Source organism: Canis aureus, chromosome 3 (assembly GCF_053574225.1).
Source record: "Canis aureus isolate CA01 chromosome 3, VMU_Caureus_v.1.0, whole genome shotgun sequence".
Lineage (NCBI taxonomy): Eukaryota > Metazoa > Chordata > Mammalia > Carnivora > Canidae > Canis > Canis aureus.
The window spans coordinates 64,839,504-64,866,734 of record NC_135613.1 but is presented as its reverse complement, the minus strand read 5'-3'; the positions used below and the strand labels follow the sequence as shown (position 1 = coordinate 64,866,734).

The 27,231-nt window shown below is 36.0% G+C and overlaps 1 protein-coding gene across 6 annotated transcripts in view; it reads left to right on the top strand.

The window, feature by feature from the left end:
- NPAT (nuclear protein, coactivator of histone transcription) overlaps window positions 1-27,231 on the top strand; it is a 64,005-nt gene that overhangs the window by 34,485 nt on the left and 2,289 nt on the right. For 2 of the 6 annotated variants that reach the window (XM_077893340.1, XM_077893342.1), the window contains exons 11-18: window positions 3,450-3,546; window positions 4,163-4,291; window positions 6,569-8,239; window positions 9,348-9,463; window positions 9,535-9,640; window positions 12,078-12,198; window positions 12,355-13,516; window positions 14,826-16,458. In XM_077893340.1, coding sequence (XP_077749466.1) covers window positions 3,450-3,546; window positions 4,163-4,291; window positions 6,569-8,239; window positions 9,348-9,463; window positions 9,535-9,640; window positions 12,078-12,198; window positions 12,355-13,516; window positions 14,826-14,903 — 3,480 coding nt within the window. In that variant the 3' untranslated portion in view covers window positions 14,904-16,458. Of the gene's footprint in view, window positions 1-3,449; window positions 3,547-4,162; window positions 4,292-6,568; window positions 8,240-9,347; window positions 9,464-9,534; window positions 9,641-12,077; window positions 12,199-12,354; window positions 13,517-14,825; window positions 16,459-26,251; window positions 26,376-27,068; window positions 27,226-27,231 lie in introns of those variants that run through there. The other 4 variants (XR_013376769.1, XR_013376770.1, XR_013376771.1 and 1 more) reach the window with 4 other exon arrangements.

Below are 27,231 nucleotides of genomic sequence, written 5' to 3'. Positions count from 1 at the left end.
TAATATGAGAAAACAATGAAATTGTATGTTAAAGATATATAATGAATCCAAGTAAAATGAACAAGATACTTTTAAAAGAAAAGTTTTTCAACAACAAAAAAAAGAAAAGTTATTAATAACTAAGTAAATTATGTGAAGTTTCTGCTAAGAGAAGGAAGATGAGACTGTAGTCACTGTTGCTATTCAGTGATGGTGAAGATGGAAGAGCAAAAGCTGGTAAAGGAAGGATTTAATAATTTATCTTTAATATTCATATGTTTTTTAAAAAATAAAGATGTGTCATGTGCAAATATCTCTCCTCAAGAGCAGCTGAGATTGTGACTGTAGCACATCCTTTGACTTGGGACTCTGAGACCATAATCAATTCTTAATGCCATGCCCACCAAATGAATTCATTATAGCAGACTTGCTTTCAGATGAACAGTAGGTAAAACCACTGAATTTTTTTGGTAGGTTCCTTCAGAATGCTTTAAAAAAATTTTGAAACAGTTTCCCATAGTGAAGTCAGTAAATGTAACAAAATATAACAAGCTTTTTAAAGCAACTTTAAGGTATCTACCAGTACTTCTTTTTAAAAACTTCTCCTGTCTTAATGTTTAACAAATGAATAATACCCTATTGTAAAATAATGTATATTTAGGGAAAGTTAAAAATTAAGATTTAAGTAACTTTTTATTTTTATTTTTTTTTTAATTTTTTATTTATTTATGATAGTCACAGAGAGAGACAGAGAGAGAGAGGCAGAGACATAGGCAGAGGGAGAAGCAGGCTCCATGCAGGGAGCCTGACATGGGATTCAATCCCGGGTCTCCAGGATCGTGCCCTGGGCCAAAGGCAGGCGCTAAACCGCTGCGCCACCCAGGGATCCCAGATTTAAGTAACTTTTTAAAAGAACAGCAAGACACAATGCCCAACTGAGTAGTAAAAACACCAGATTCACTGAGAAGTTGTATAAATAGGTGAAGTAGGAATTTTAAAATATTTACAAGTCTTTGTGACCTTGAAATAGGCAAGATTTCTTATACTACACAAGTCACTACTGTTTAAAAAAAAAAAAAGCTTCCTTAAAATTTACAATACCTGCTTGTTAAAATCATCATTAACGGGCAGCCCCGGTGGTGCAGCGGTTTAGCGCCGCCTGCAGCCTGGGGTGTGATCCTGGAGACCCGGGATTGATTGGGCTCCCTGCATGGAGCCTGCTTCTCCCTCTGCCTGTGTCTCTGCCTCTCTCTCTCTCTCTCTCTCTCTCTCTCTGAATAAATAAATCTTTAAAAAAATAATAAAAATAAAAATAAAATAAAATCATCATTAACAAAAAATCAAAGGTCAAACCACCAACTTGGAGAAAATATTCATAATACATGTATCTGACGAAAAAAAGATAAACCACCCATTTTAAGAAATGGATAGAACACTGAGTGTTATATGTTGGCAAATTGAATTTAAATTTTAAAAAATTAAAAATAAAATTTTTTAAAGAAAATGTGTAGAAGACTGGAACAAACAATAGAAGATAGGAATGGCCAATAAAGTCATGAAAAGATAACATTATTTGTCATTTGGGAAATGAAAAGAATACAGTAAGATACCATTTCATACTCACTACAATGGCTGAAAGTTAAAAATCGGACAGTACCAGATGTTGACAAGGATGTGAAACAACGAGAACTCTGAAAAATTGCTAATGGAAGTTATGAAATAAATACAACCTGTTTGGAAATCTGATAGTTAACAAAGTTATATATACACATATACGTTTTCTTTATGATCTGGCAGTCACTAGGTTTTTACCCAAAAGAAATAAATATGTTCACATATGTTTACCAAGAGACCTATGCAAGAGTATTCATAACAGCTTTGTCCCTAATAGACAAATAATAAAAAGAAAGCAGATGTCCTTCAACAAAAAAGGAATAAACAAATTTTGACAGTCATAAAATAGAATACTGGTGAACAATAAAAAGGAATAAGCTACTGATACACATAACAACATAGGTAAATCTCAAACATATGTTCATCAAAGAAGATAGCTAAAAGAATACATATAGTGTGCTTCCATTTGTATAAAGTTCTAAAACAGGCAACACAGATTCATACTGATAGAAATCAGAAATTGTTGCCTGAGTGAGGATGAGGGAGTCATTTGCCAAAGGGAGGAATTCTCTAGAAAAGGAAATGGTGTGTATTGGTGAGTGATTTTCTTAGGTGGTGGAAATACTTGACTTTGTTTTTTTTTTTAAGATTTTGTTTTTAAGTAATCTCTACACCCAACATGGGGCTCAAACTTACAACCCTGAAATCAAGACTTGCACACTTCCACCAACCAAGATAGCCAGGCACCCCATTTTACACTTATTAGTCTGGTGGTTACACAGCCCTTAAAATTATCAAAGCTCTTTGAACTGTGGGCTTAGGATCTGTGCATTTTATTGTATGTAAATTATACTTTTGGTTATAAAAATACTTAGAAGATTGACTTGCAGTTGCCTTTGGAAATTTATCTCAGGGTTCTTTTGATCATAATTTTTAAAGCTGAGAATAAAATGATGTACTAGAAAAATGCATTTTGTCAACATTAACTTTAATAAGAATGTATCCACCATTTCATAATTTGATTACATTGTGTTCTCAACATTTACGTTACTATAAATTTTCAAGTTCCTGGATGTAGAAATACTTATTCAAGCTCTTGGACTCCTCCTGCATCACATTTCATCAAGAATTATTGATGTTCTCTGTACATCCTCATAAAGTGAATTGGCTCTTTAACTTCAAACAGGTTTTTCTTTTCATTTTATAGCCATTTTTATAAAAAATCCTAAGTTTTTAACACTTCATGAAAGTTCCACATTTGCTTCATATGAATTTCCTGTCCCATGGGATTCAGTGTATGTCTTACCAATCTTGAATACAACATTGCAGGATAATTTTATAATAACTAAAATTGAGAATTTTAAATCTCCAACCATTAGAATTTTTTCAAAAGGAAAAAATTTTATTGTTTTTATATCTGTATAAGATGATGGATGTTAACTAAACTTACTGTGCTCATCATTTCACAGTATTATGTAGGTCAAGACATTACACTGTACACCATAAGCTTTGACAGTGCTGGATGTCGAGTTTAAAACAGAACATTTACTTTTTTTAAGTAAGTGCTTTTACTTAAGTTATACACAGAAACATAACTGTAGTTTCTCTGTTCATTTTATTTTAAGGTTTGGGAATATATTCACCAAAACAGTCAACTCTAAGATGTGGAATTAAGAGGCATTCACTTTCTACTTTCTAGTGTTGCTTTATTTGTTTCAATGAATGAAGTGTTGTAATCAGAAGAAATTTTCGTGGAGAGAAATAATTATTTACAAAAAATGAGAGCTATCGTACGCCCTCCAATTATTTTGCTGGTATTTATACTAATTCACTTAGGATCACTCTTTTCTTTGCAGAGTGAAATCCATATGTCTGAGGAAGCTATACAGGATATATTAGAACAAACAGAATCAGATCCAGCATTTCAGGCCCTCTTTGATCTCTTTGACTATGGTAAGTAGACCATTTCTTTCAAGGCAGTTAAAAGAAAAAAGTTTCAATTTATTTGGCAGTTTAATCAGATCGAAGCAACATGCCCAGAGCATCTGAAAAAAATGTCCTGTTTTCATCAGAGCAAACGTACGGCTATGAAAAGGGGGGGCTGTTTTTTTTTTTTTAACTAGCTATAAAAATGGAGAACCTTTTTTATTTTTTGTGGGTGTTTTTGCCAATCAACACAAAATACACATACATTATACTGAACACATTTGGATAATACTAAAGGAATACAGGAAATTGGCCATTGCCCTCAATTTTATGATCGTATGCAGTAGTTCTAAAAGTGGTGTTGTCTGCAAACCAGCGTACGTTATCTGAGAACATGTTAAAAATGCAAAATCTTGGGCTCTCCGGGTGATTCTGGTATAGGCTAAAGTTTAAGAACTAATTGTCTTTTGGAAAAAACTTTGATTTTGTAATGATATACAAGGCAAGATGTTAAAAACATCCAGAAGACCATAATTTTAACATAAAGTTTAACATTTGCTTGATCACTGTCAGGCTGTATTAACTGATGCTTATTGTTATTTTGATCATTTAACCAACTGTTTCCCTGTTCCCTTTTTAACAGGTAAATCAAAGAATAATAAAAATATATCACAAGGTATTTCCAGTCAGCATCTGGAAACCAATTCCAGTGTAGTCTTAGCAGATGAAACTACTCTAGCAGTTAAAGGTTCTTTTGAAACAGAACTGTCTGGTAAGAATTTGGTTTTGTTAATATTCAATCCAAATCCTAATATCAGTCTCAAAATTTCAAAGGCAGAAAATATTGTTTAATTTGAAAGTTCAAATTACCACATAGGGTTTGTTTGGTTTTGTTTGGTTTTTAAGTTTTTTCATTAAAGAAAAAATTCCAAGCCTTCTATTAATTTAATTAAAAGGTGAATTTTTAGTACTCATTCTTTCATGATGCAATAGATTGTTGACACAATGTAGTATTAATAGTGCCCAGTTTGACAAAAATCTATTAACGTTTAACATAATTTTTTTTGTGGCACAAATCCAAATCCCTACTATGTAAGGCTGGTATGTGGTATTAGTCACTCAGCCTGGTAAGCTCAGCATCTATATCTCAATTATTCAGAAGAAATTATATACTGTAATGATAGGCTTGCAGTACGGGTTGTGTTTATTACTAAGTCAGTTTTTACATTTCTGCCTCCCATACCAATGAGGTAGCAGTGGATGACCAATATGGGACATAATTGACTCACAGTAACTACTTACTGACAGAGGGAGGGCAGTGAATGTGTTCATCTTATATCCTTTACATATTAGTTTTTTTAATTTTGTAAACCATAATACTTAATGCAGAAGTACACAATAAAAATATGCATAGCTCATTGAAATATAGCTAAGCAAATATCCTGTATAACCATCTCCCAAGTCAAAAAATAGAACACTGCCAGAACCATGAAAAGCTCTCGTCATATCCCTTCCCAGCACTATACCCTCCATCTCTTTCCCTAAAGGTAACCATTTATACTTGCATCTCAGATGTGCTAAACTTGATGCCATTTTAGTACCACCTTTATATGTTCTGTTACTAACAAGCTGTGCCAAAATAATCTTTTCTGCTGTCTTCTTAAATGCCATTACCCTTCCAACTTTAGCATCATGTCTTCCAAAAACTAGTTTTAGAATATCTCAGGCTACATTCCCACTTTAAATCCTCTGCCTACACCCAAACCCAATCTTCTGATTCTTAAACTGGATTGTAGTGGTATTTTGTTTGGAAGATAATGCTTCAGTTAAGAACTCTACTATGTACAGAATAAAACTTGAAATCTCATTCTCAGTCTTAGCACTTCACTGAAACAGACTACACCTCAGTGCACATGGCATGGGTGTGATTTCTTCCCATCTCCCCACAGTATGATTTAAATGTGCTCTGAACCAAAGATGATTTTACCATTGTCATGTTAACAGAATCCTAGATGACAGACATTTTTCCAGATTTTTCCCTGTATTTTTCATATTATCAGTGTTCTCTGTCGTACACTGGGAGTGCTCTGTAGGTCAGTGCTGTGTTTCTGAAATGTCCTTTCTTATCCAGCTATTACAGTTCATTTGTTTTTCCAAGATCCCCTCTGATAATAGCCTCCCTGTGACACATAGTCACATCCATTAGGCAGAAAGAAGTGGCTTTTGCTCCTGTACTATTACAGTTTTTACAAGTTTTGTCATCTCTTTCTATGTCTGCTTCCCTTACTAGACTGATCTCCCCAAAGGCAGAGACTAGGTCATTCATCTTTGTATCCCAACACTAATGTGGTTGGTCTTTAATAAGTGTATATTGAAGATTCCAGATAGTAGACAGTAACATCAGGGGTTGATCATACAAAATGTACTTGCCTCATTTCACCTTGAAGAATATATCAAATAAAATAAGGTCAACAGGGACGTCTGAGTGGCTCAGTGGTTGAGCGTCTGTCTGCCTTAGGCTCAGGGTCGTGATCCTGGGGTCTTGGGATCGAGTCCCTCAGGAGCCTTCCTATGTCTCTGCCTCTCTGTCTGTGTCTCTTATGGATAAATAAATAAAATCTTATTAAAGAAAGAAAGTCAGTCAACAGAAATGGTACAAGTTGAAAAGCCAGCTATTTGGGGGGAAAATAAAAACAGCACATGTGGCACCAGGGTTTTTTACATACTGATAAACATTAGATGTTCTTAAAGCTATATACTTTTTCCTTCTTTGCATCATTTGTTTTCTAAGAGTTTTGAAAAACAATTTGGCACTTGTTTGAAAAGGCATCAGTAATTTTAAAAAAGAAAAAAGTAACTGTAAATTTTAATACTCACAAAATGGGAGATAAACAGTTTTTCAAACTTCCACTTAACAGTGTGTCAAAGATTAGTTACTTCCTTGGCAAAACAGGTTTTATAGTAAACATGACTCCCTCAGAAACCAGTATGTACTCATTTCTTTTTTTTTTTTTGTACTCATCATTTCTACCATCTTTCTGTTTTGTAGGTGATCAGTCTGGGCAGCCCTCATTTTGTGCATCCTATCAAAATGAAGACCCCTCAAATGCTTTGAAGAATAGCAGCCACCATGATGAGCTTCGACAGGAAGCCCAGGAGCACTTTTCTCAGATAGGCTCTAGCATCCAGAAAAAGGCATTTAAAACAGTTGCACCTAATGGACAGAAGTGTAACCTTGACATTGCCTTTGAATCTGTGCCTCATTTAAATGACTTTAACCAAAGAGTAAATTCTGATGCTGAATGTAATCAACGTTGTGCTGAATTATACACACATCAGATGTCCACTGAAAGTGCCATGGCAATGGAAGTTGGAAAGAATTCTCTGTTGACGGATGTATCGCATGAGTCTCCCTTACAGCCTGATGAGTCTGGTATACCAATAACATCATTTGTTCCCCTTGGTGGTGAAACTAACAGTGAAAACTTAATTCTCTCTGGGAAGAGTTCTCAGCTTTTATCCCAAAATATTCCATTAAGTGGAAATACATCTAAAACCAATCAGTTTTGTGAAAGCTCTAACAACACAGCAAGACTTAAAACCAATCTCCCTGGTTCTAAGTCACCAGACCCTGGAGAAATGCAGAGTAAAACTGAGATTCACAGCATGCTGCCAGTTGCATCACAACAACATGCAGACTGCCAAGATAATTCTTCACTTCAAAGTAAAACATTACCTGTGTCAGTTGAAAGTTCAAGTTTAACTGTACCTGAACAAGTAGACATTCGTCTTGAAAATTCAGTGTCTTCGGTTAAACAACCATCTGATGATTCATCAACTCCCAAGTTAAAACTTACAGAAAAACAGGAAACTCAGCCCTTCAAGTCTGAGAAAGTTGCCATCGATTCACACGAACCTTCAACTTTAAAAGAAGATGGAGATAGTATTTTTCTGAATTTAGGTGAAAGTGGTAACCATGGGGATGTTACAGTGATTGCTCCAGAAGGTAATCCTGTGGAAGATAAGCATTCTCTTCCTTCAGAATCTGTGTGTTCTTCAGTGGGAGATTCTCAGCCTGAGTCCCAAAATACTAGTGATAAACCTGCTGTGGACAACTCAGCAGACATAGATGCATCAAATATTGTTTCTCTCAAAATTATTATTAGTGATGATCCATTTGTTTCCTCAGATACTGAACTAAACAGTGCAGTTTCTAGTATCAGTGGGGAAAACTTGCCAACTATAATATTGTCCTCTCCTACCAAGTCGCCTTCCAAAAATGCAGAATTAGTTAAATGCCTGTCTCCAGAAGAAACTGCATGTGCTGTCACATCTGCTGAAAGATTAGGGGATTCAGCATCAGTGGAACAGAGCCTTTTGGCCCTCAAACCTGAAGACTCTGTCATAAACAACACTCAGAATGAAGGCAGCGTCACTTTTTCAGCCAGTGTTACACCATGTGTTTCCAAGGATGGGGGCTACATACAGTTGATGCCAGCTACAAGCACGACTTTTGGCAATTCAAATAACATTCTCATAGCTACCTGTGTGACTGATCCAACAGCCTTAGGAACAACTGTAAGTCAGTCTAATGTGGTGGTGTTGCCTGGAAATTCTGCCCCTGTGAGTGCTCAGCCTCCCCTGCCCCAGTTACAGACACCACCAAGGTCAAACAGTGTGTTCACTATCAACCAGACTGTGTCACCCAGCTTTTCACAAGGTAACTAAGAACATAATATAAAATTCATTTCTTTGGAATGGCATCTCATTGCTCTTGTGTGTGCAGTTATTGACTAGGAGGAATTAAATCATGGATAGATAGTGTGAGAAAAGACTGAAATTTGTGATTATACCCTCTCTTTTCTCTCCCTAATTAATTTGGTCATACCTTCTTTAAATCTACTGATGAGTTATGAAATTCAATGGTCTCAGTGATTCTTGAAGATGAACCTAATGATACGTTCATCTGCCTTTCCTTATATATTGGCTCCCAAGCTCCTTTCCCCCCACTTTTTAAAAAATATTATAGGTATATAATAAAAATCTGAATAAATACACACAATTAATTGGTAAGCCTGATGGATCTGCTTGAAGTGCTGGTTGAGAATTAGTAGAGGATGTGGGACTTGAGCTAAAGGTCAGAGAATGAAGTAGCAGTTGGAGCAAAGGGAGGGAGTTGCCGAGTGTGGGTAGGTAGGTATTCGAGAGATTGAGGTGAGTGTCCATCTGACAGGAACAGTTAATGAGTGTCAGGAAAAGTCTGATTTAGGGCAGCCCCGGTGGCGCAGTGGTTTGGCACTGCCTGCAGCCTGGGGTGTGATCCTGGAGACCTGGGATCGAATCCCACATCGGGCTCCCTGCATGGAGCCTGCTTCTCCCTCTCCCTCTGCCTGTGTCTCTGCTTCTCTCTCTGTGTCTATGAATAAATAAATAAAATCTTTAAAAAAAGAAAAGCCTGATTTATGGGCAGTCATAAAATAGGATAGCCACAGGCTATAGATACTGTTGACTTCACCATCAAGTTTCTAATCAATTTTACTATTCCATCTAGCAGAATCAACATATAACATATAATCATATAATGTAATCTCCTGACTGTGAAGTCTTAATGCTTGCTCACGATATTTACCTTGAACAAATGCTATAAGATTACTTCAGATTGACTTTCTCTTAATTTGTTAGCTTTGCCCTTCTTCATAAAGTTTTCTGAGCATAAGATTCTAAGGTAAAGGGACTATAATTTTAGAGAATTTATTTTAAATAAATCAGAATTATTTCGGAGTCTTTTTTTATGAGATAGAATCTTACTGAGATTTTTTTTTTTAAAGGATCTGCCATCATAATTGCTTCTCCTGTCCAACCTGTACTCCAAGGAATGGTGGGAATGATCCCTGTATCTGTGGTTGGACAGAACGGAAATACCTTCCCTGCCCCTCCTCAACAGGTAAAATTTCTGAACTGAAAATGGTGCAGTGACTTTTCAAACAGTATAATTAATGGCTGCTTCTCTTCTAGGTCCTTCATATGCCTTTGGCAGCACCTGTATGCAGAAGTATCCCTCAATTCCCCATCCCTCCAAAATCTCAGAAGACTCAGGGACAAAGAAACAAGCCCTGTACAGGTACACTATTAAGTTCATTAATGTCAGTTTTATGTCTATATACTCATTTGTTTGCAGCAGTGCCACAGTATTTTCTTTTTGAATACCTGTTTGATTCCTAACAGGTGATTTCCAACCTTTGCTTAAAGTTGTTTTTTTCTTGGTAATTTAAATGAAAAGGCAAATGGGCAAAATAGAGTTCAGAAAGAAACCATATACTTATGAGAATTATTATGTGGTGGACGTAGCATCAGAAGTCAGGATAGGGAGGATCATTTAATAAATTTATTAGTTATTATATGTATTATAGGGAAAAAAATTGATCCCTTCCTCATACGATATGCAAAGGTAAACTCGAAGATGATTAAAGACCTAAAAGAGTAAAGCAATATAATTAAACAATAAAAGAATGTAAGAGAATAACTTAGTGACAACAATGGTAAAAGGATTGCTTTTAAAAAATGAAAAAAAAACACATAAGTGGGAAAAGTTCATACCACTGACTATTCCAAAATTAAAGATTTCTGTTCCGACTAAAGACACTATATACAAAATAACACTAAATCTTCACTTAGGGGTTGCTCAGATTCCTGCCTCTGACTTCTCTATCTTCATGGATGACAAAATGCCCACATCGTCAACCTTCCCAACACCTCAGCCCTCAGAATTCTTGGACCTCTTCTAAGTCTTGATCTTCATGTCAACTAACCTCTCCCATACCTTCACCTTTAATATTTCCTTCCTTTTAGACCTTTGCAGTTTTTAAAGGCCAATAGCCCGTCCCAAAATACTCTCATTCCCAAACAGTGACTCTCTTCAGCCAGTGAGGACTCCTCTTACTCAGATCCTCACTTTTCACCTGAACCTCTGTTTCCCTCCTGGATTCCCTTCTTTCTCTATCCAGGCTAGACCCACAAGGCACCACCTCAGCCACTCTTCCCAATGTGCACATTCTTCTACCATCCTGGTTTGCCTTCCAGCCTTAGATCTGTCCTAACATCCCTCTCTGCCTTTGTACCTGGGCTTTTCAGATTGCTCTAGAAGTGGAGCTGTTCACTACCACTTAAAAATTTCTCACCCTTACTACCACTTAGCAGTTATTTCAAATGTCTTCCTATCTTTCTTTCCCGTTCCCCCTTCCAACTCTGCCAGACTTGCACAACTCTTCTTATATCTGCCCAGTCCCCACCCTCCTCACTCTAGGCCAGTGATCTTTTCTCTCACCTGATCAGTAAATAGGAAACTCCATTTTCTCGCATCACTCCCATTTGGTGTGTATCTGTTCTACGTCCAGAATCATTCTTTCCATTCTTTTCTTACAGAAATAACTCCCTCATTCTTTCTATGGTTAGTGCAGTCTACCTGCATCTTCTGTCTTCATTATATCCTAAATTTTTCTTGTTGGGATCCTTCCCTCTCTGGCTCTAAAGTTCATTGGGTTCATCTCGTCTGCCAACCCTTCATCCCCAACGCCTCCTGTCTTTCTGCATCCACATTATTGTTTTTTTCTCACGTTTCCACTAGAACTGTTTAAACTGAGATCATCGGTGACTCTGAGGTTTTCATTCTGGCCTTATTTCCCTCCAGCAGTTGACACTATTGGTGGCTTCTGGACCCACAATAAATGATTGCACTCCAGCTTTCCTGACTCTGCCTAACTCAGAATCTTCAGATTCTCATATCTTCCTCCTCAAAGACCTTCTCTGCCTGCTTTTCTCCTCCTTGGTTGATGTCATCACTCGGTCCTCTTTGGCCCTTTGTGTGAATGCCCATCACTGTCTCCAAGGCCCTTGCTCTCTTATCTGGAATATTTACAGCCACCTAAAGAGAACTTCTGATGGCAGTTTTCTTTCTTCTCTAGTCCATCTTTCTACTCTACTGCCAGAGTGACTTTTTAAAGTATGTCTATTTATACATCTTCCCTATTTAAAACCGAAGGATTCTCTCTGAAACTTTTTGCATAATGCACAAGGTCCTTCATGATCTCCTCTGTGCCTTTCTCTCCAGCTTGGTATCTTGCTGCTCTCCCACATAAATACCTAAGTCCATGAAAATTAAAATATGGATATTAAAAGTCCAGAGCTGGTGCTCTGCCTGACATAGGCTTGCAAACATGACAGTTAAATGGGCAGAATATCATAATAGTCGTATCTGAATTTAGATCCAGAGGGGATGGATGACCCCTGGGTGTACCTGGGGAGTACCCCTAGGTGCTATGTTGAACATTGTAATTCATGGAGCCAGAGACTAGATTCATAGTATTTGCCTGAAATTGAAGCAAGTCATTTGCTCCATGTCTGCATTTCCTCCGCAAAATGGATGAGTAACCATCTTGTCTTGTATATAAAATTAGAAGCTGCTTTTTAAACCCAGTATATGAGAATACTTTGTACATTGGTTGTCATTTAAAATTTTTCTCATGATGTGTGATACTGTGGTCTGTTCCGTTTTCTTTCAGAATTATATACTCTCTCGCAGGAATGTTTTTCTCTTCTAATTATTTCATTTATAATTCCAGGAAAGCAGGTAAATAATTTGGTGGATTCACCTAGTCATTTAGTTGGATGTCATACACAAAGGTGAGCATAAAAGTAGTTTCCATCGTAGATTTTTTGAATGTTCAGATTAAAAACATAAAGGATGTCTTCATGTTGCTAGAAAATATTTATTTGCAGAACTGAAGTGTTTGACAAGAGTTTCTCTATGTTGCTAAATTTTATTTATTTCTTTTGCAGAACTGAAGTATCTGACAAGAATATGGCCACTGATCTTGGGAAAAAATTGGAAGAAATGACAGTTCCCTTCTCATTAGAGAGTATAGTTCCAACTAGCAAACCGTTTGAAAGCCACAGACGTGTGCTCTGTTTTGATAGCACTGCTCCTCCTGTGGCAATTACACAGGGCACACACCATAAGGTGATGTCTCAAAACAAAGAAAGAAATGACATTTCATTTCCTAATCTTGAGTCACCCATTGTGTCCTCCACCTTAAAGCCCCCTTCTACTAATGCTCTCAAAAGGGAGAGAGAGAGACCTCCCTTGCCTAAGATTTTATCTAAATCAGAAACTGCCAATAGCCGACATACCACCATAAAAGAAACCCAGTCAGAAAAGAAGGTTTCACCCACAGAAACTGTACTTGAATCTTTCCATAAAGCAACAGCTAATAAGGAGAATGAATTATGCAGCGATGTTGAAAGGCAGAAAAATCCAGAAACTTCAAAACTGTCAAATGGGCAGCAAAATGGTGGTTTACGGAATGAGAAAACCGTAGTAGCTTCACTGCAAGAACTAACCAAAAAACAAGGCACGTCCTCAAATAGTAAAAATGTCATTGCAGTAGGTTCAGCTGTGAAGGATCCAAAACAAGAACAAAGTAAATGTGCCAGTTCTCTGATAACCCCACTAACCAAACATAGTACAGAAATGCTACCGGATGGTCAGTGGCACAGCCCTGTAAATAGGCTCCCCGATAGCTCTGATTTACCTGTGCCCCGGACATCTGGCTCAGGGGCAGGGGACAGACCAAAAGAAGACCCTAGAGATGGTATCAAGGTCCCCTCTAGTAGACGTTTTGGTGAAGACAGTAGCACGCCCAAGGTAACCGTCCCTCCTGTCAACCCAGACTTGCCTGCCTGCAGCCCTGCCAGTGAGACAGGGAGTGAGAACAGTGTAAGCATGGCTGCCCACACCTTAATGATTCTCTCCAGAGCAGCCATCTCCAGGACAGCTTCGACAACTCCTCTCAAAGACAATACACAGCAATTCAGAGCCTCATCAAGGAGCACCACAAAAAAGCGGAAAATTGAGGAATTAGATGAACGTGAACGAACCTCTCGTACTTCTAATAAAAATCTTGCAAATTCATCACTCCCAATGAAAAAGAAGAAAATTAAGGCAAGTTTGAAAGTCTTAATTTCAAAACCACACCTTTGCCCTTCCTTCAGTGCTCACATTAGAGATCTCAGCATTTTTGCCACAGCTACCTAACCGAACACTCTGGTCAAAACAGCTTTGAGTCTTGCTTAACAAAATATATTCTGTAGCAGTGTGTCTCAGCCAGTGTGGTGCTCAGAATTTGTCTAGGTGAAATGAAGCTTTTGCAGAACAATTGCTAAGGTATTTATTGATGAACCTCTTTCTTGAGGAAAGGAGGTTTTTGTTTCTCTTGTGGTAGGACCCAAGTTTTTTAGGAGAATGACATAAGGCATGAAAGATTGGGAAGCCACTCCCATGTGTGGAATTAACAAGTAAAAAACAACTTTGCAACTCCTACCTCTTGGGTTTTTTTTCACATGTCCTGGCATCTCTTCCATTGGCTCTTACAGACTTTAATATGTTGGAGCATTGTAAAAATTAAATTTACCTGTTTTTTTCTTTGGGCAGAGTTATCTGTAGCAAGGCAATGCAGGGATAGCTTTGATAACCAAAACCCCTTTTCCCTAAACCTGTTTAGCCACTTAGTAAGTGAACTGAATAGAAAGATGTTTAAAAGGTTTTATAGCAAGTACAGTGTCAGGGAAAGAATCATGGTTTTGATGCCATGCAAGCCTGGGTTTGAATCCCGCATCTCCTGCTCATGGTTCTGATTGTAGGTAAGCCCAGAGCTTCTGGGGCTCAGCTGCATCCCTTGACATGAGACTACCACACTTCTAACCTGTTGGCTGGGAGGACTAACTGTAGTGTTCGTAGGACACCCGGAGTGTGCTAAGTGTTTGGAACTTGAACAGTACCTGAAAAAAACTTAGGAAAAGCTGCAGTTAGGAAAGCTGCTAAGGCTGGTGGTTTGGTGATTAATGACCACCTTCATAGAAAGCATGGTCTGTCTTATCTCAACATCCACAAACTCTGGGTTTATTTAATGTCTTTCACCCTAAACTAATGTTAAAGTACTTCTGAAGTATAATTTATTAACTTTGAATTTATAAAATGTGTTTCTACTCACTGTATAACTAAAAATTCCAACCAGCTAAAAGTTTTGGCAAAATTTTAGTAGTATAGGAAGAAGCTGTTATAAGGTTCTAAGTGAAAGTTTTTGGCCTTGTTTGAGTTCAATATGTTAACTTAGGTTTATTTTTTCTTTTTTTTTCTTTTCTTTTCTTTTTTTATTTCTTTTCTTTTTTATTTCTTTTCTTTTTCTTCTTTTTTCTTTATTCTTTTTTTCTTTTTTTCTTTTCTTTTTTTTTTTTTTTTTTTTTTTTGACAGAAAAAGAAGCTACCCAGTTCATTTCCAGCTGGAATGGATGTGGACAAATTTTTGTTATCATTGCATTATGATGAGTAAACATTCTGAACATATAAGAACAGTAGCTGTTTAAAACTCGTATCCCTTAAACTATGAGTGTAGGGAATGAGATATTGACAGAACCTGAAAGCATGACCTGCACTTTCCTTGTACTGAAATTTCACTTTATATCTGAATCATGCTGTTTCTGAAACAGCTTCCTAGTTTGTAAATAGATTTACCTGGTATATTTTTTATTTTGGAAAAAACATTTGCAGAAATGTAAGTAAAGCCAATCTGCAAAACTGTATAGCTCTGACAATTATGTGTTGTAAATATTGTATAAATCTTGTTGAAATAGAGGTTAAATCAACTTAGTGTTCTTTACATTGTGTTTTTTGACTTCTTGTGATCCCTAACTCTAAGGCTTATTCATCTGGAATAGTTTCTCACTTTTTGGGGAGGGAAATGATGCTTTTCCTTATAAAAATTGCCTTCAGTAACTGCCCTCAATAGACCTATAAAGACAACCACAAAGTAGTACAAAGGTGATGACAACCCCATCTGGTGGTGAAGCTGGATCAGAAATGAACAATTTAGGTTTTTTCCTAGAGTGAATACTTAATACCCCTTCTTATAATTGCAGTAAAGATTATATTCCTGAAAATTTACACTTTAATGTGGTTTTTTTGGTCATTCTGGTCTCTTTGTTTTAAAGAGCGAATTTTGTAAACCATTTTTGAGTGTTCTGATCTTTTGTTGATAACTTTTAGGACCTTTTACAGAACTTTAATTGTTTAGGTGATTGAGCCATACAAAGTTTGTTTATGTAGTAGTTGAAATTTCTTGGTATGTATACACTTTTCCCTGTATACTGGGGATTTGAAGAATTGCACTAATTCATAGAATTTCATACATAGTAGTGACCAGTGCACATTTAATTTAAATCTTGTATTCTTTGTTAAAGCTTGTGTGGAAGATTATCTTCTGGTGTCCTTTTTAGAAAGCCATGTCCATCATAAGATGTAAAAAGAGAAATCATAGTTTATATTTTCATTTAGTTTCTCCTAAAGTGGGCTATGTTAAGTAACTGTATCTATACTTGGATATACTGCATTGTCTCTGTGCCCCCTAAAGGTCCTATGGGAGAATGAAAGAGGTGCCTTCTCTGTATCAGATACACACATCAGTTAAGTTGAAGAATTGGTTTAAATCTTTAAATGAGAACAGAAATTATCATTAATATCTAACCAATTGTGCCTAGATTAAAGTGTATTCTATTAAGTGCTTTCTGTTTGGTTAAATATTAGTATATCAAGGTTTTTTTCCACAGGTGTATATGTTGTTAAAGGGTCATTTCCCTCAGCCTTTTTTTTTTTTTTTTTTAAATACTGGGCATTTAAAAAACTAAATCCATTCTATTCCTGTTTCTCAGTGTGGAAATCACGTCATAATTGCTGAACCTTACTGCAGAAATATGTGTTGTTAAAAATTTCTATGATATTGCGGTGGCCTATTCCTAAGGAACTACATATCATACATTTAATGTTTATTTAACTCAGCTTGATACTGTACTACAGTTAGGTTTGAATAAATATTTTCACTAACTGCAAAAGTTTGAATTACTTTATATTGGAAATCATTCTCATGTAGATACCTTCATTAAATTTCTTTGTATGTTACCTTATCAGAAGTTCACATAGTGTTGGAAAACAGATTTTCTTCTCATTCAATTAATATGTGCTAAGTACTAAGAAGTCATATACAAAGTAAGTTCACTTTATTCAAGATTCTTAGGTCACTAGCCCAGAGCCACTCAATACAGTCCAAAACAACTTGTATACTTGCAGCTTTCATTCATGTTCAAGAGCAAATCCATAATCCCCTTTTACCTTATAAGTTCAAATGTCCTGGACATAATTGTAGTGTATACTCAGTAACGTATTCTAACCACCAGATGCCTGGTGACTGCATTTCAGGGTCAGAGTATTTACATCATAAACAGCTTGTGGCTGCTTTTAAAACTACATGTCAGGATCCACTCTTTGTCTTGGACATTATTTAGTGGTGAATGCCTTCAAGGTGTCAAATCTGGGAATTCTTGTAATTAAAATATTTGATTATTTTAGCCCTGAGTATTGTTGAAACCTTTCAGTAGTATATTGAAATGGTACATGAGAAAAGCATCCATCAGTACTCAGCCGAAGGCTAGATGTCATGACTCTTAAGAAGGAAAAGTAAGATTCAAGCTTCGATATAGAGTAATTGCAGATGCTTGTTATTATGTATTATGTGTTCTTTATTTCTCAGGCCACCATCTTTTGACCACTTTGACTTCTTGAAATTCTATCTTAGGTTTTGACTTTATTATTAGATGTTTTCTTTTAATAGACTTTCTTTTCTTTTTAAACATATTAGTTTATATATTAGTTAACAGTTGACATACTTTTTTCCTAAATTTTTTTTCTCCATACCTGAACTTAAACTGTGAATATAACTTCCTAATGCTTTTTTTCACTTCAAATAATATCAAGCATTTTCCATATAATATATATATTATAGAAAAAGAAAAACATTCCTATGACAACCATTATGAGTCATTTTTTTTTTAAAGACTTTATTTATTTATTCATGAGAGACAGAGAGGGAGAGAGGCAGAAACACAGGCAGAGAGAGAAGCAGGCTCCATGGAGAGAGCCCAATGTGGGACTCAATCCTGGGTCTCCAGGGTCACGCTCTGGGCCGAAGGCAGCACTAAACCACTGATCCACCCAGGCTGCCCCAAGAATCATTTTAATTTATGACTAAAAAGCTTAGAAAATTTAACAACAGCAAAAAAACACTGCTGACAGATTTATGACAAAATGGTTGTTTATGTTATCAACTATTTCCTTGGGAAATAGTTTAGAGAAAGGAATTACCAAATTAAAAATTTAGTATATGTCTTTTTAAGGATCTCAGTACATTTTGCCAAATTCTTGCAGAAAATTATTTCAGTTTCCATCTGCCAGCAAACTGTCATTTCTGCCATAGTGTAGGTCTATCACTTACCAGAGATATGATGAAGGATGTCATCACTGGTTTCTAGGCTTTTATTTCTTGATTTATTAAAATTAGGAGTTAGCTCCCAACCCATATGAAATTTGTTTTGGTATCTGGTGTGAAACAAACGTTTAACCACTTGACTAGGTATAATAGGTAAAATAAATAAGGTTTTTCTCTTCACACACATCTTATTCTGTACTGACTCACAATTTCTTATTCACAATTCTAAAATCCAAAAAGTGCTGACAACCAATTTTCCCCCCTAAATTTAGCATCAAAAATTTTTAATGGTAAAACTGACCTGATCTGACATGAGGCTATGTGGATCTTTATCTCATTTGGTAGGGATATTCATGTTTTACTAGAAAAGTAGTAATGTGCTTATTAAAATAGTGTGCTGTTTGAGGTTCAGCTGAGAAGATGATATGTACATCATGTTATATTTAATCCTAAATATTCTGAATCATGAAACCCAGCTAACCATAAAGGTATGAGACCAAAGACTACGAACCTGTATTAAATCTATGCATATATACGTATACTGTAGTATGTAGATTTTGCGCCACTGATTAAATCATTATAGCTTTGTGTCCATTGTGACTATTCTGATTCTTCCAAGTATTCACCCCTTCCATTCTTCCCAGTTAACTCTTTAGAATCACTAGTTTTATTTCAAATTAAAATTCTTTTGGAATATTCATCTGAAGAACCTTAACCCTTAGAAAATTAACTGCTACTGAAAGAAGTAAATGGTAAGGGCAATAGGGTGTGTGTGTATCCATACCTTTGTAGTTACCACTAGCCTTATAAATTTCTTGCAAATTGGGTATTTTGGTTTTTGTTGTAGTTTTAGAGAATTCTTCCATTGTTTTAACTGGTTATTTTTTAGTATAAAATTTTTATGGAAGTGTAACCTAGGAAAAATGCACCAACTGTTCACATAGTTCAGTGGACTATGTGACAGCTAAGCCACCCAGGCGCCCCAGTAACTTTTCTACAAGTACACACATCCACTTAATCACCCAGATCAAGACCAGCACATAATCAGTACCCTAGAATCCCCTCCTACTTCTGCTAGTAACTTCTTACCCCCAGGGTAATAATTATCCTGACTTCTACCACCATAATTCCAGCTTTTTTTTTTTAACATTGTATGAATGTATTCATGCAGTATTTAGTCCTTATTAACTTTTTTTGTTCAGCATTGCAAGATCCAATCATTTATGTAATTTGGATGTCATTTTCAATGCCACGTATTTTTTCATTGTGTTTATCCATGTTGTATTAATGCCCCAGTTAATCCCGTTTATAATCGATGAGTATTTTCAGTTTGGGGCTATTATGAATAGAACTGTGAATATATTTGTACATTTGGGGGATGAATGTATTATACTTTTCAGTTGGATATACACAGGAGTAGGGTTGCTGGCTCATAGGTTTGCATATAATCAACCTTACTTAGATTTTACAGTTGTCCAGAGTAGTTTTACCAATGATACTACTATCAACAGTGTACTCTACATCATTCTCTGTACTTGGTATTCACATTTTAGCCATTTTGGTAGTATATATTGGCATCATAAATGCAGTTTTACTTTAGTTCTTCCTGATAGAACATACTTTAGTTCACTTCCTGAACACCATTTCAAATGCTTATTGGCCATTTGGATAGAGTCTCCTTTTGTAAACTATCTCTTCATGTCTTTTGGCCACTTTTGTATTGAGTTGTCTGCCTTTTTCTTACTGATATGTACATGTTCTTTCTGTGTTCTAGATACAACTCCTATTTCAGATGGATATTCGACGTCTGAATATCTTACCTTGTTTTTCTTCTTGCAGTTTTATTATTCAACCTTTTGTATTTTGATTGATCATCCAGTTAACCCAGCACCATTATTGAGACTTTCCTTTCCCAAATACATTGTTATATTACCATTGTCACAAGTTGATAAACTACCCGCATGTCATTTTGCCTCTGGACACCAATCTGTTCCATTGGTCTGCTTTTTTTTTTTTTTTTTTTTTTTTTTTTTATTGAAGTATAATTAACATACAATGTTAGGTTAGTTTCAGGTATACAACATATTGATTTAACAGTTCTACACACGACTTGGTGCTCATCACAATAAGGGTAGTCACCGTCTATCACCAAACAGCATTATTACAGTATTAGTAACTGTATTCCCATTGCTATGCTTTTCATCTCCATGACTTATTTTATAACTGGAAGTGTACCCATTGGTCTATGTTTAAGGATGTGCCAGTAACACACCATCTTTCCTTTTTTTTTTTTTGAAGATTTTTTAAATTTATGCAGGAGAGAGAGGCAAAGGGAGAAGCAGGCTCCATGCAGGGAGCCCCATGCAGGACTCGATCTAAACCATCTGTTTAGGTTTTATTTTATATTTGAACCACTTACTATAAGTAAGTCATTAGAGGCAATGTCTTTCCTAATGCTTTGTTTTTATTTACTAAGGATGTATCATCTCTAAATAGTTACTTGTTATTTTATAATTTCATTTATTACACTGATTAGCACTTCAAGTACAATTAATAATGATCAAAGTAGGCTTCCATGTCTTATTACTCATTTTAGTGAGAATGTGAAGTATAATGTTGCATTTAGTTTGCAGTGTTACAAGAATTTACATCAGGAGTATCTGTTCAGCTTAATTAGGTGCTCTTCTAACATCAATTAGATATTTTTATTAAATATCAATTTGTTTTTATATTAATGATCTTTATGTGTACTTTGCAGTCTTACTGATTCTCTAAATTTGATTTGTCATTTTATTTAAATGTTTACTTCTAATGAGATTGGTTTTAAGCTTATTCCAGTTTTTTCATTGAATTTGAGACTTTACATGTCTTTTTAGTTTATCCAAGTATTGGAATGACAATATATGTAGAGCATTTAGGTCAATGCCTGAAACATAAGCACTTTGACAACTAGCCACCTGTGCTGGTTTTTTGTCTGTTTTTTTGCAACATATTATTTAGAATGGGAAATAACTATTCCTGAAACTAAATCACCATTAAATCATCTAAGCCTACAGGCTTTTGCAGCAGCAATTCAGGTTTTTTTTTTTTCCCCCAGAAGTTCTTCTAGACTGATAGGTCTAATCAGGCTTTGAGCAATTTTCTGAATTAAATATATTTTTCCCCTAAATCTTGCTCATTCTCTTTAGAGACTAATTTTCTGATAAAATCACCTCTTTTATTTAGCAATTTTAACTTTATTTTATATTATTTATTTATATTAGCAAAAATAATTTTTCTGATTGACTGATTTGTCATATATCCTTAATGTTTGTTCTTAGAGTTCTTTTTCATGTTTAACTTCTTAAATGGAATGAAGAGTTATCTGGCTTTTTTCCTTTTAAAACTATGTAAACATTTAATTAAGGCTATGAATTTAGTTCTGATTTGACTTTAAGACATCGAAATTTGGAAGATGGGGTAAGTACTTTCATTTTCCTTTTTTTTTTTTTTTTTTTTAGGTATCAAAATTAAAGTAGCTTTTTAATTTTTTCCTTATGAATTTATTATTCCAGTAAATAGATTAGTTGATATTTCTGTAAATCTTGCATGGATGCCTAAAAACAAATACTCTGTTATTAAAGATACTAGAACTTTGCTTTTAACACTTTTGTCCTAAACCTTTACTTTCCCATTGTAATTATCTTGGCTATAGTTTCTGCTCCAGTTGTTGTGATATTACTGCTCAGAGGCATAGTAGTCATAACTGTCATAACTGCCTTTTTTTTTTTCAGCTTTATTGAATTAAAATTGGTGACTAAAATTGTTAAGATATCTAAAATGTATATCATGAATGGATTCACAATACATTGTGGAAAGATTCGTCCCATCAAGTCAATGAACATCCATCCCCTCACATATTTCTCTTCCTGGCTGTGTGTGACCTGTGAGTTCTCTCTTAGCACATTTCAGTTCTGTGATACAGTATTATCAACCATAGTCACCACATGATACATTAGACCCTCAAACTTCATCTTAGAGCTGAAACTTTGTATCCTTTTACAAAATCTCCTTATTTCCTCTACCACCACTCCCCATGTCCGAGCCCTGGCAACTGCTTTCCTACCTGAGGAGTTTGACCTTTTTTTTTTTTGGATTCCATACAGTATCTGTCTTTCTCTGGCTTATTTCACTAAGTATAATGCCTTCAAGATCTATCCATGTTGTTGCAAATGCAGAATGTCTGTCTTTCTCACAGCTGAATAATACTCCATTGCCTGTATTTACCACCACTTCTTCATCTTGTTCATTCGTCAGTTGCCACTTAGGTTGTTCCCCTGTCTTAGCTGCTCTGGATAATGCTGATGAACCTCTATTCATGGTTCTTTCTTTCTGTTGATGGTTTCTATGGCTGTGCAGAAGCTTTATAGTTTGATACAGGCCCATTTGTTTGCTTTTGCTTTTGTTTTTTGTTTTTAAGATTTTATTTGAGAGACACAGAGGCAGAGGGAGAAGCAGGCTCCTTGTAGGGAGTGTGATGTGGGACTTCTATCACAGGATCCCGGGATCAGCCACCCAGATGCTCCCTTGTTGCCTTTGCTTTTAGTATCAAATTTAAAAAAACAAACAAACAAACAAAAACATTCCCAATCCCATGTCAGGAAAGTCCTTTTCTTTTTTCTTTTTTTTTTTTAACTATTTTATTTATTTATCTCTTCTGAATAGGGGCTGCACTGAAGATTATATTTTTGAATTAAATCAGGATTAAATTAGGTTATTTCTTATAGCGTTTTTTTTTTTATATAGATTTTATTTATTCATGAGAGAGAGACAGACATAGGCAGAGGGAGAAGCAGGCTCCACGTAGGAAGCCTGATGTGGCACTGGATCCCCAGTCTCCAGGATCAGGCCCTGGGCTGAAGGCGGCACTAAACCGCTGAGCCACCCAGGCTGCCCCAAAAAAAGTCATTTTTTATATATTCTAGAAGCTTTATGGTTTTGGATCTTGAATTTCAGTTTTTAGTCCATTTGGAGTTCGTTAGTTTCACTTTTGCATGTGGCTGTCCAGTTTTCCCAGCACCATTTATTGAAGAGACCGTTCTTGCCCCATTTTATATTCTTGGCTCCTTTGTCCTAAACTGATTGATCATATGTTGCATGGATTTATTTCTAGGCCTTCTGTTCTCTTGCTCTGTGTATCTGTTTTATGCCAGTACTATACTGTTTTGATTATTATAGGTTTGTTTGAAGTCAGGAAGTGTGATTCCTGCAGCTTTGTTCTTTCTCAAAATCGCTTTGGCTGTTCAGGGTCTTTTGTAGTTCCATACAAATTTTAGGATTGTTTATTCTATTTCCATGAACAATGCCATTGAAATTTTGATAAGAATTGCATTGACTCTATAGAGTAGTATGGACATGTAAATAATATTTATTCTTCCAGTTCATCAGCATGGAATATCTTTCCATTTGATTCTTCTTTAGTTTCTTCCATAAAAATTTTAATAGCATTAGTGTATAGATCTTTCATCTCCTGATTAAATTTATTGCCAGATACTTTGGATAATATTATAAATGGGATCATATACTTAATGTCTCTGTTAGTAGATGGTTAGTAAATGCAGCTGACCTTTGTGTACTGATCTTATGTCCTACAACTTTACCAAATTCATTTATTAGCTTTAACATTTTGTTGGTCAAGACGTTAGGGTGTTTTATATATTGTATTATATCATCTGCAAGTAGAGACAGTTTTATTTTCTTTCTTATTTAGATGCTTTTTATTTCTTTTTCTTGCCTAATGCTTTGGCTAGGACTTCCACTTTATTGGTGAAAGTGGGTATTGTTGCCTTATTCTTGATCTTAGGGGGAACACCTTCAGCTTTTCACCTGTTATTGAAAGTATGTTAGCTGTTGGGGCTTATCATAGATGACCTTTATTTTGTTGAGGTACATTTTTTTCTATAATCCTGTATGTTGGGAGTTGCTATCATGAATAGATTTTTAATTTTGTCAAATGTTTTTTCTCCATCTACAGAAATGATGTGATTTTTACATTTTATTTTGTTACATGATATATTAATGTGCTGTAGATTTTGGTTTGCTAGTATGTTGTTCAGGCTTTTGCAGCTGTCCCCATCAGGGATACTAGCCTGTAGGACTTTTCTTTCTTGTAGTGTCCTTGCGCAGTTTTGGTATCAGGGTATGCTGTCCTCATAAATTGATCTTAGAAGTGTTCCCTCCTCTTCTGTTTACATGTTTGATGGAATTAACCAAGTGAGGCTGTCTGGTCCTAGACTTCATTGTGAGGTTGTGATTACTGATTCAGTGTCCTTACTATTACTTGGTCTGTTCAGATGTTCTGTTTTTTCGTGATTCAATCTTGGTAGATTGTATGTTTCTAGAAATTTATCCATTTCTTCTGGGTTTTCTAATTTGTTGGTAATTCAGTGTAATCTCATTGTCCTGTGTCTTTGTGTGGTATTCATGTAATGTTTCCTCCTTCATTTATACTTTTACTTACTTGAGTTCTCTTATTTTTGTTCTGATTTTAGTATATGTGCTGTCAAAGGGAGTTCTCTCATTCTTGGTAAGTCTAACTAATGGTTTTTGTGTTTTTGCCTTTCAAAACAAAAAATCAGGGCAGCCCCGGTGGCGCAGCAGTTTAGCACCGCCTGCAGCCTGGGGTGTGATCCTGGAGACCTGGGATCAAGTCCCACATCGGGCTTCCTGCATGGAGCCTGCTTCTCCCTCCGCCTGTGTCTCTGCCCCTCTCTTTCCTCTCTCTGAATGAATAAATAAATCTTTGAAGAAAAAAAAATCAGCTCTTAACTCTGTTGATCTTTAATATTGTCCTTTTAGTCTCTATTTCATGTCCTTCTATTAACTTAGGGCTTGTTTGTTCTTCCTTTCCTAGTTCCTGGAGGTGTAGTTAGTGTGTTTGAGGTCTTTGATTCCTAATGTGAACATTTATCACCGTGAACCTCCCTATTTTAATTGCTTTTACTTCATCCCATAGTTCTAGTATGTAGTATTTCCGTTTTCATTTGTGTCCATATTGTGTGTGTCCACATTTTTTTAAGATTTTATTTTTAAGTAATCTCTGTACCCAGCACACGGCTCAAACTCAATGAGCCCCTGAGATCAGGAGTCATATGCTCTGCAGACTGACCCAGCCAGGCACCCATGTCAAGATTTTTTGTCCTTCTCCTTTGATTTCTTCTCTGACCCATTGATTATTCAGTAGCATGTTTTTTAACCTCCATATATTTGTGAATTTTCCATTTTTTCTTCTTGTAATTGATTTCCAGTTTTATACCACTGTTAGAAAAGACTCTGGATAAGATTTCAATCACCTTAAACTTAGTAAAATTTCTTTTGTGGCCTAACCTGTGATCTGTCCTGGATGCTGTCCCTTGTGCACTTGAGAAGAATGTGTACTCTGCTGCTGTTGGATGGGATGTTCTGTAAATATCCAAGTCCATCTGGTCTAACGGGTTATTCAAGTCCAGTGTTTCCTTTTGATCTTCTGTGTGGAGGATCTCTCCATTGTTGAATATGGAACATAAGTCCCCTACAGTAGTGTTATCCGCCTATGTTCAGTGTGTATATATTTGAAATTGTTCAACCTCCTGTTGGATTGCCTCCCACCTCCTTTACATCTTACATAGTTTTTGTCTTAAAGCCTATTTTGCCCAATGCAAATGTAGGTACCCTACTTTCTTTGGCCCCCATACACTAGAAACCCTTCACTTTCTGTCTGTATGTCCTTGAAGCAGAAGTGAGTCTCCTGCAAGCAACACACAGTAAAGTCTGTCTTTATTTCTCCATTCTGGTACCCTGTGTCTTTTGATTGGAGAATTTTGTTCATTTGTATTTAAAGTTATTGTTTACAGGTATGGACTTTTATGGCCATTTTGATAATTCTCTGGCTTTGTAATTCCTTTATTTCCTTTTTCATCTCTTGTTCTCTGTGATTTGATCTTTTTGTGGTTGGCATCCTTAGATTCTTGTCTATCTTTTGTGTATCTATCATAGGTGTTTGTTTTGTGGTTACCATGAGGCTCAGAGAAGACAATTTATAAGTCTATTTTAAACTATAACTAACTTCAAATGCATACAAAAACCACACTTTTACACTCCCTTGCCACACTGGTTTTGATGTCACAATTTATATGTTTTTACCTTCAATACATCCATTGAAAATTTTTGTAGTTATTTTTAATATTTTTGTCTTTTAACTTTCATACTAGAATTGTAAGTGATTTGCCCATTGCCCACCACCATTACATTCGACTGTTTTGAACTTGACCATGTATTTGTCTTTGCCTGGGATGCTGACACTTTCAGATATCTCCTTGTTACTGATAAGCATTCTTTCCTTTCAGGTTGAAGAAGTCCCCTTAACATTTCTTATAAGACTGGCCTGGTGGTGATGAACTCCTTCAGCTCTTGCTTGTCTGGAAAACTTTCATTCAAATCTGAAGGACAACTTTGCTGGGTAAATTATTGGTTAGCATTTGTTTTTTTCCTTTGAGCACTTTGAATATATCCTGCTGTCTCTTCGGGCCTTCAGAGTTTGCTGAAACTCCACTAGTTTTACAGAGTGTGTGTGCCTTGTATAGGTAACAAGTCATTTTTCCTCTTTCTGCTTCTAAGATTCTTTGCTTGGCTTTAGCTTTTGACTAATTATAGTGTGGGGCTGTGTGATTCATCTTTTTTGGAACTCTGGGCGCCCCAAATCTTGATTTGTCTCCTAAGGTTAAAGTTTTAGCCATTATTTCTTTGAATAAGCTCTGTGCCCCCTCTGTCTTCTTCTGGAACCCCAATAATGCAAGTATTTGTCCACTTGATGTTGTCACGTAAGTGCTTTGAGTCACCTTCCTTCTGTCTCTTCTGATCAGATTAGATTCACCACCCTGATTTCACTGTTCTTTTCTTCCACGTGGTAAAGTCTGTCTCCTCCTTATGTTTTCAGCTCAATTACTATATTCTTCAGCTCTGATTTCTCTTTAGTCCTTTTATATTTTCTTTTTTGAAAGTCTCCCCTTGTTTATATTGTTCTCCTAACCCAGTGAGCATCTTTATGGCTGTTTTTTGTCAGAGAAATAAGTTATATCTGTCTCATTAAGGTCTAGTTAAGTTTAATCTTTGTTCTTTTCTCTAGACAAATCCCTCTGTCTTCATTTTCCTTGACTCTCCTAGGTGGTTTCTGCCCATTAGATAAAACTGCCACATCTCATGGCCTTGACAGAGTCACATAGTGTGGAGATGAGCCTCCTCTGAGAGCCAGCTGAAGGTCTTTGTCGTCTGTTAATCTTCTGTGATTGCCCCTGCTGCCTGGTTTTCACTGGATCCTAGGGTATGC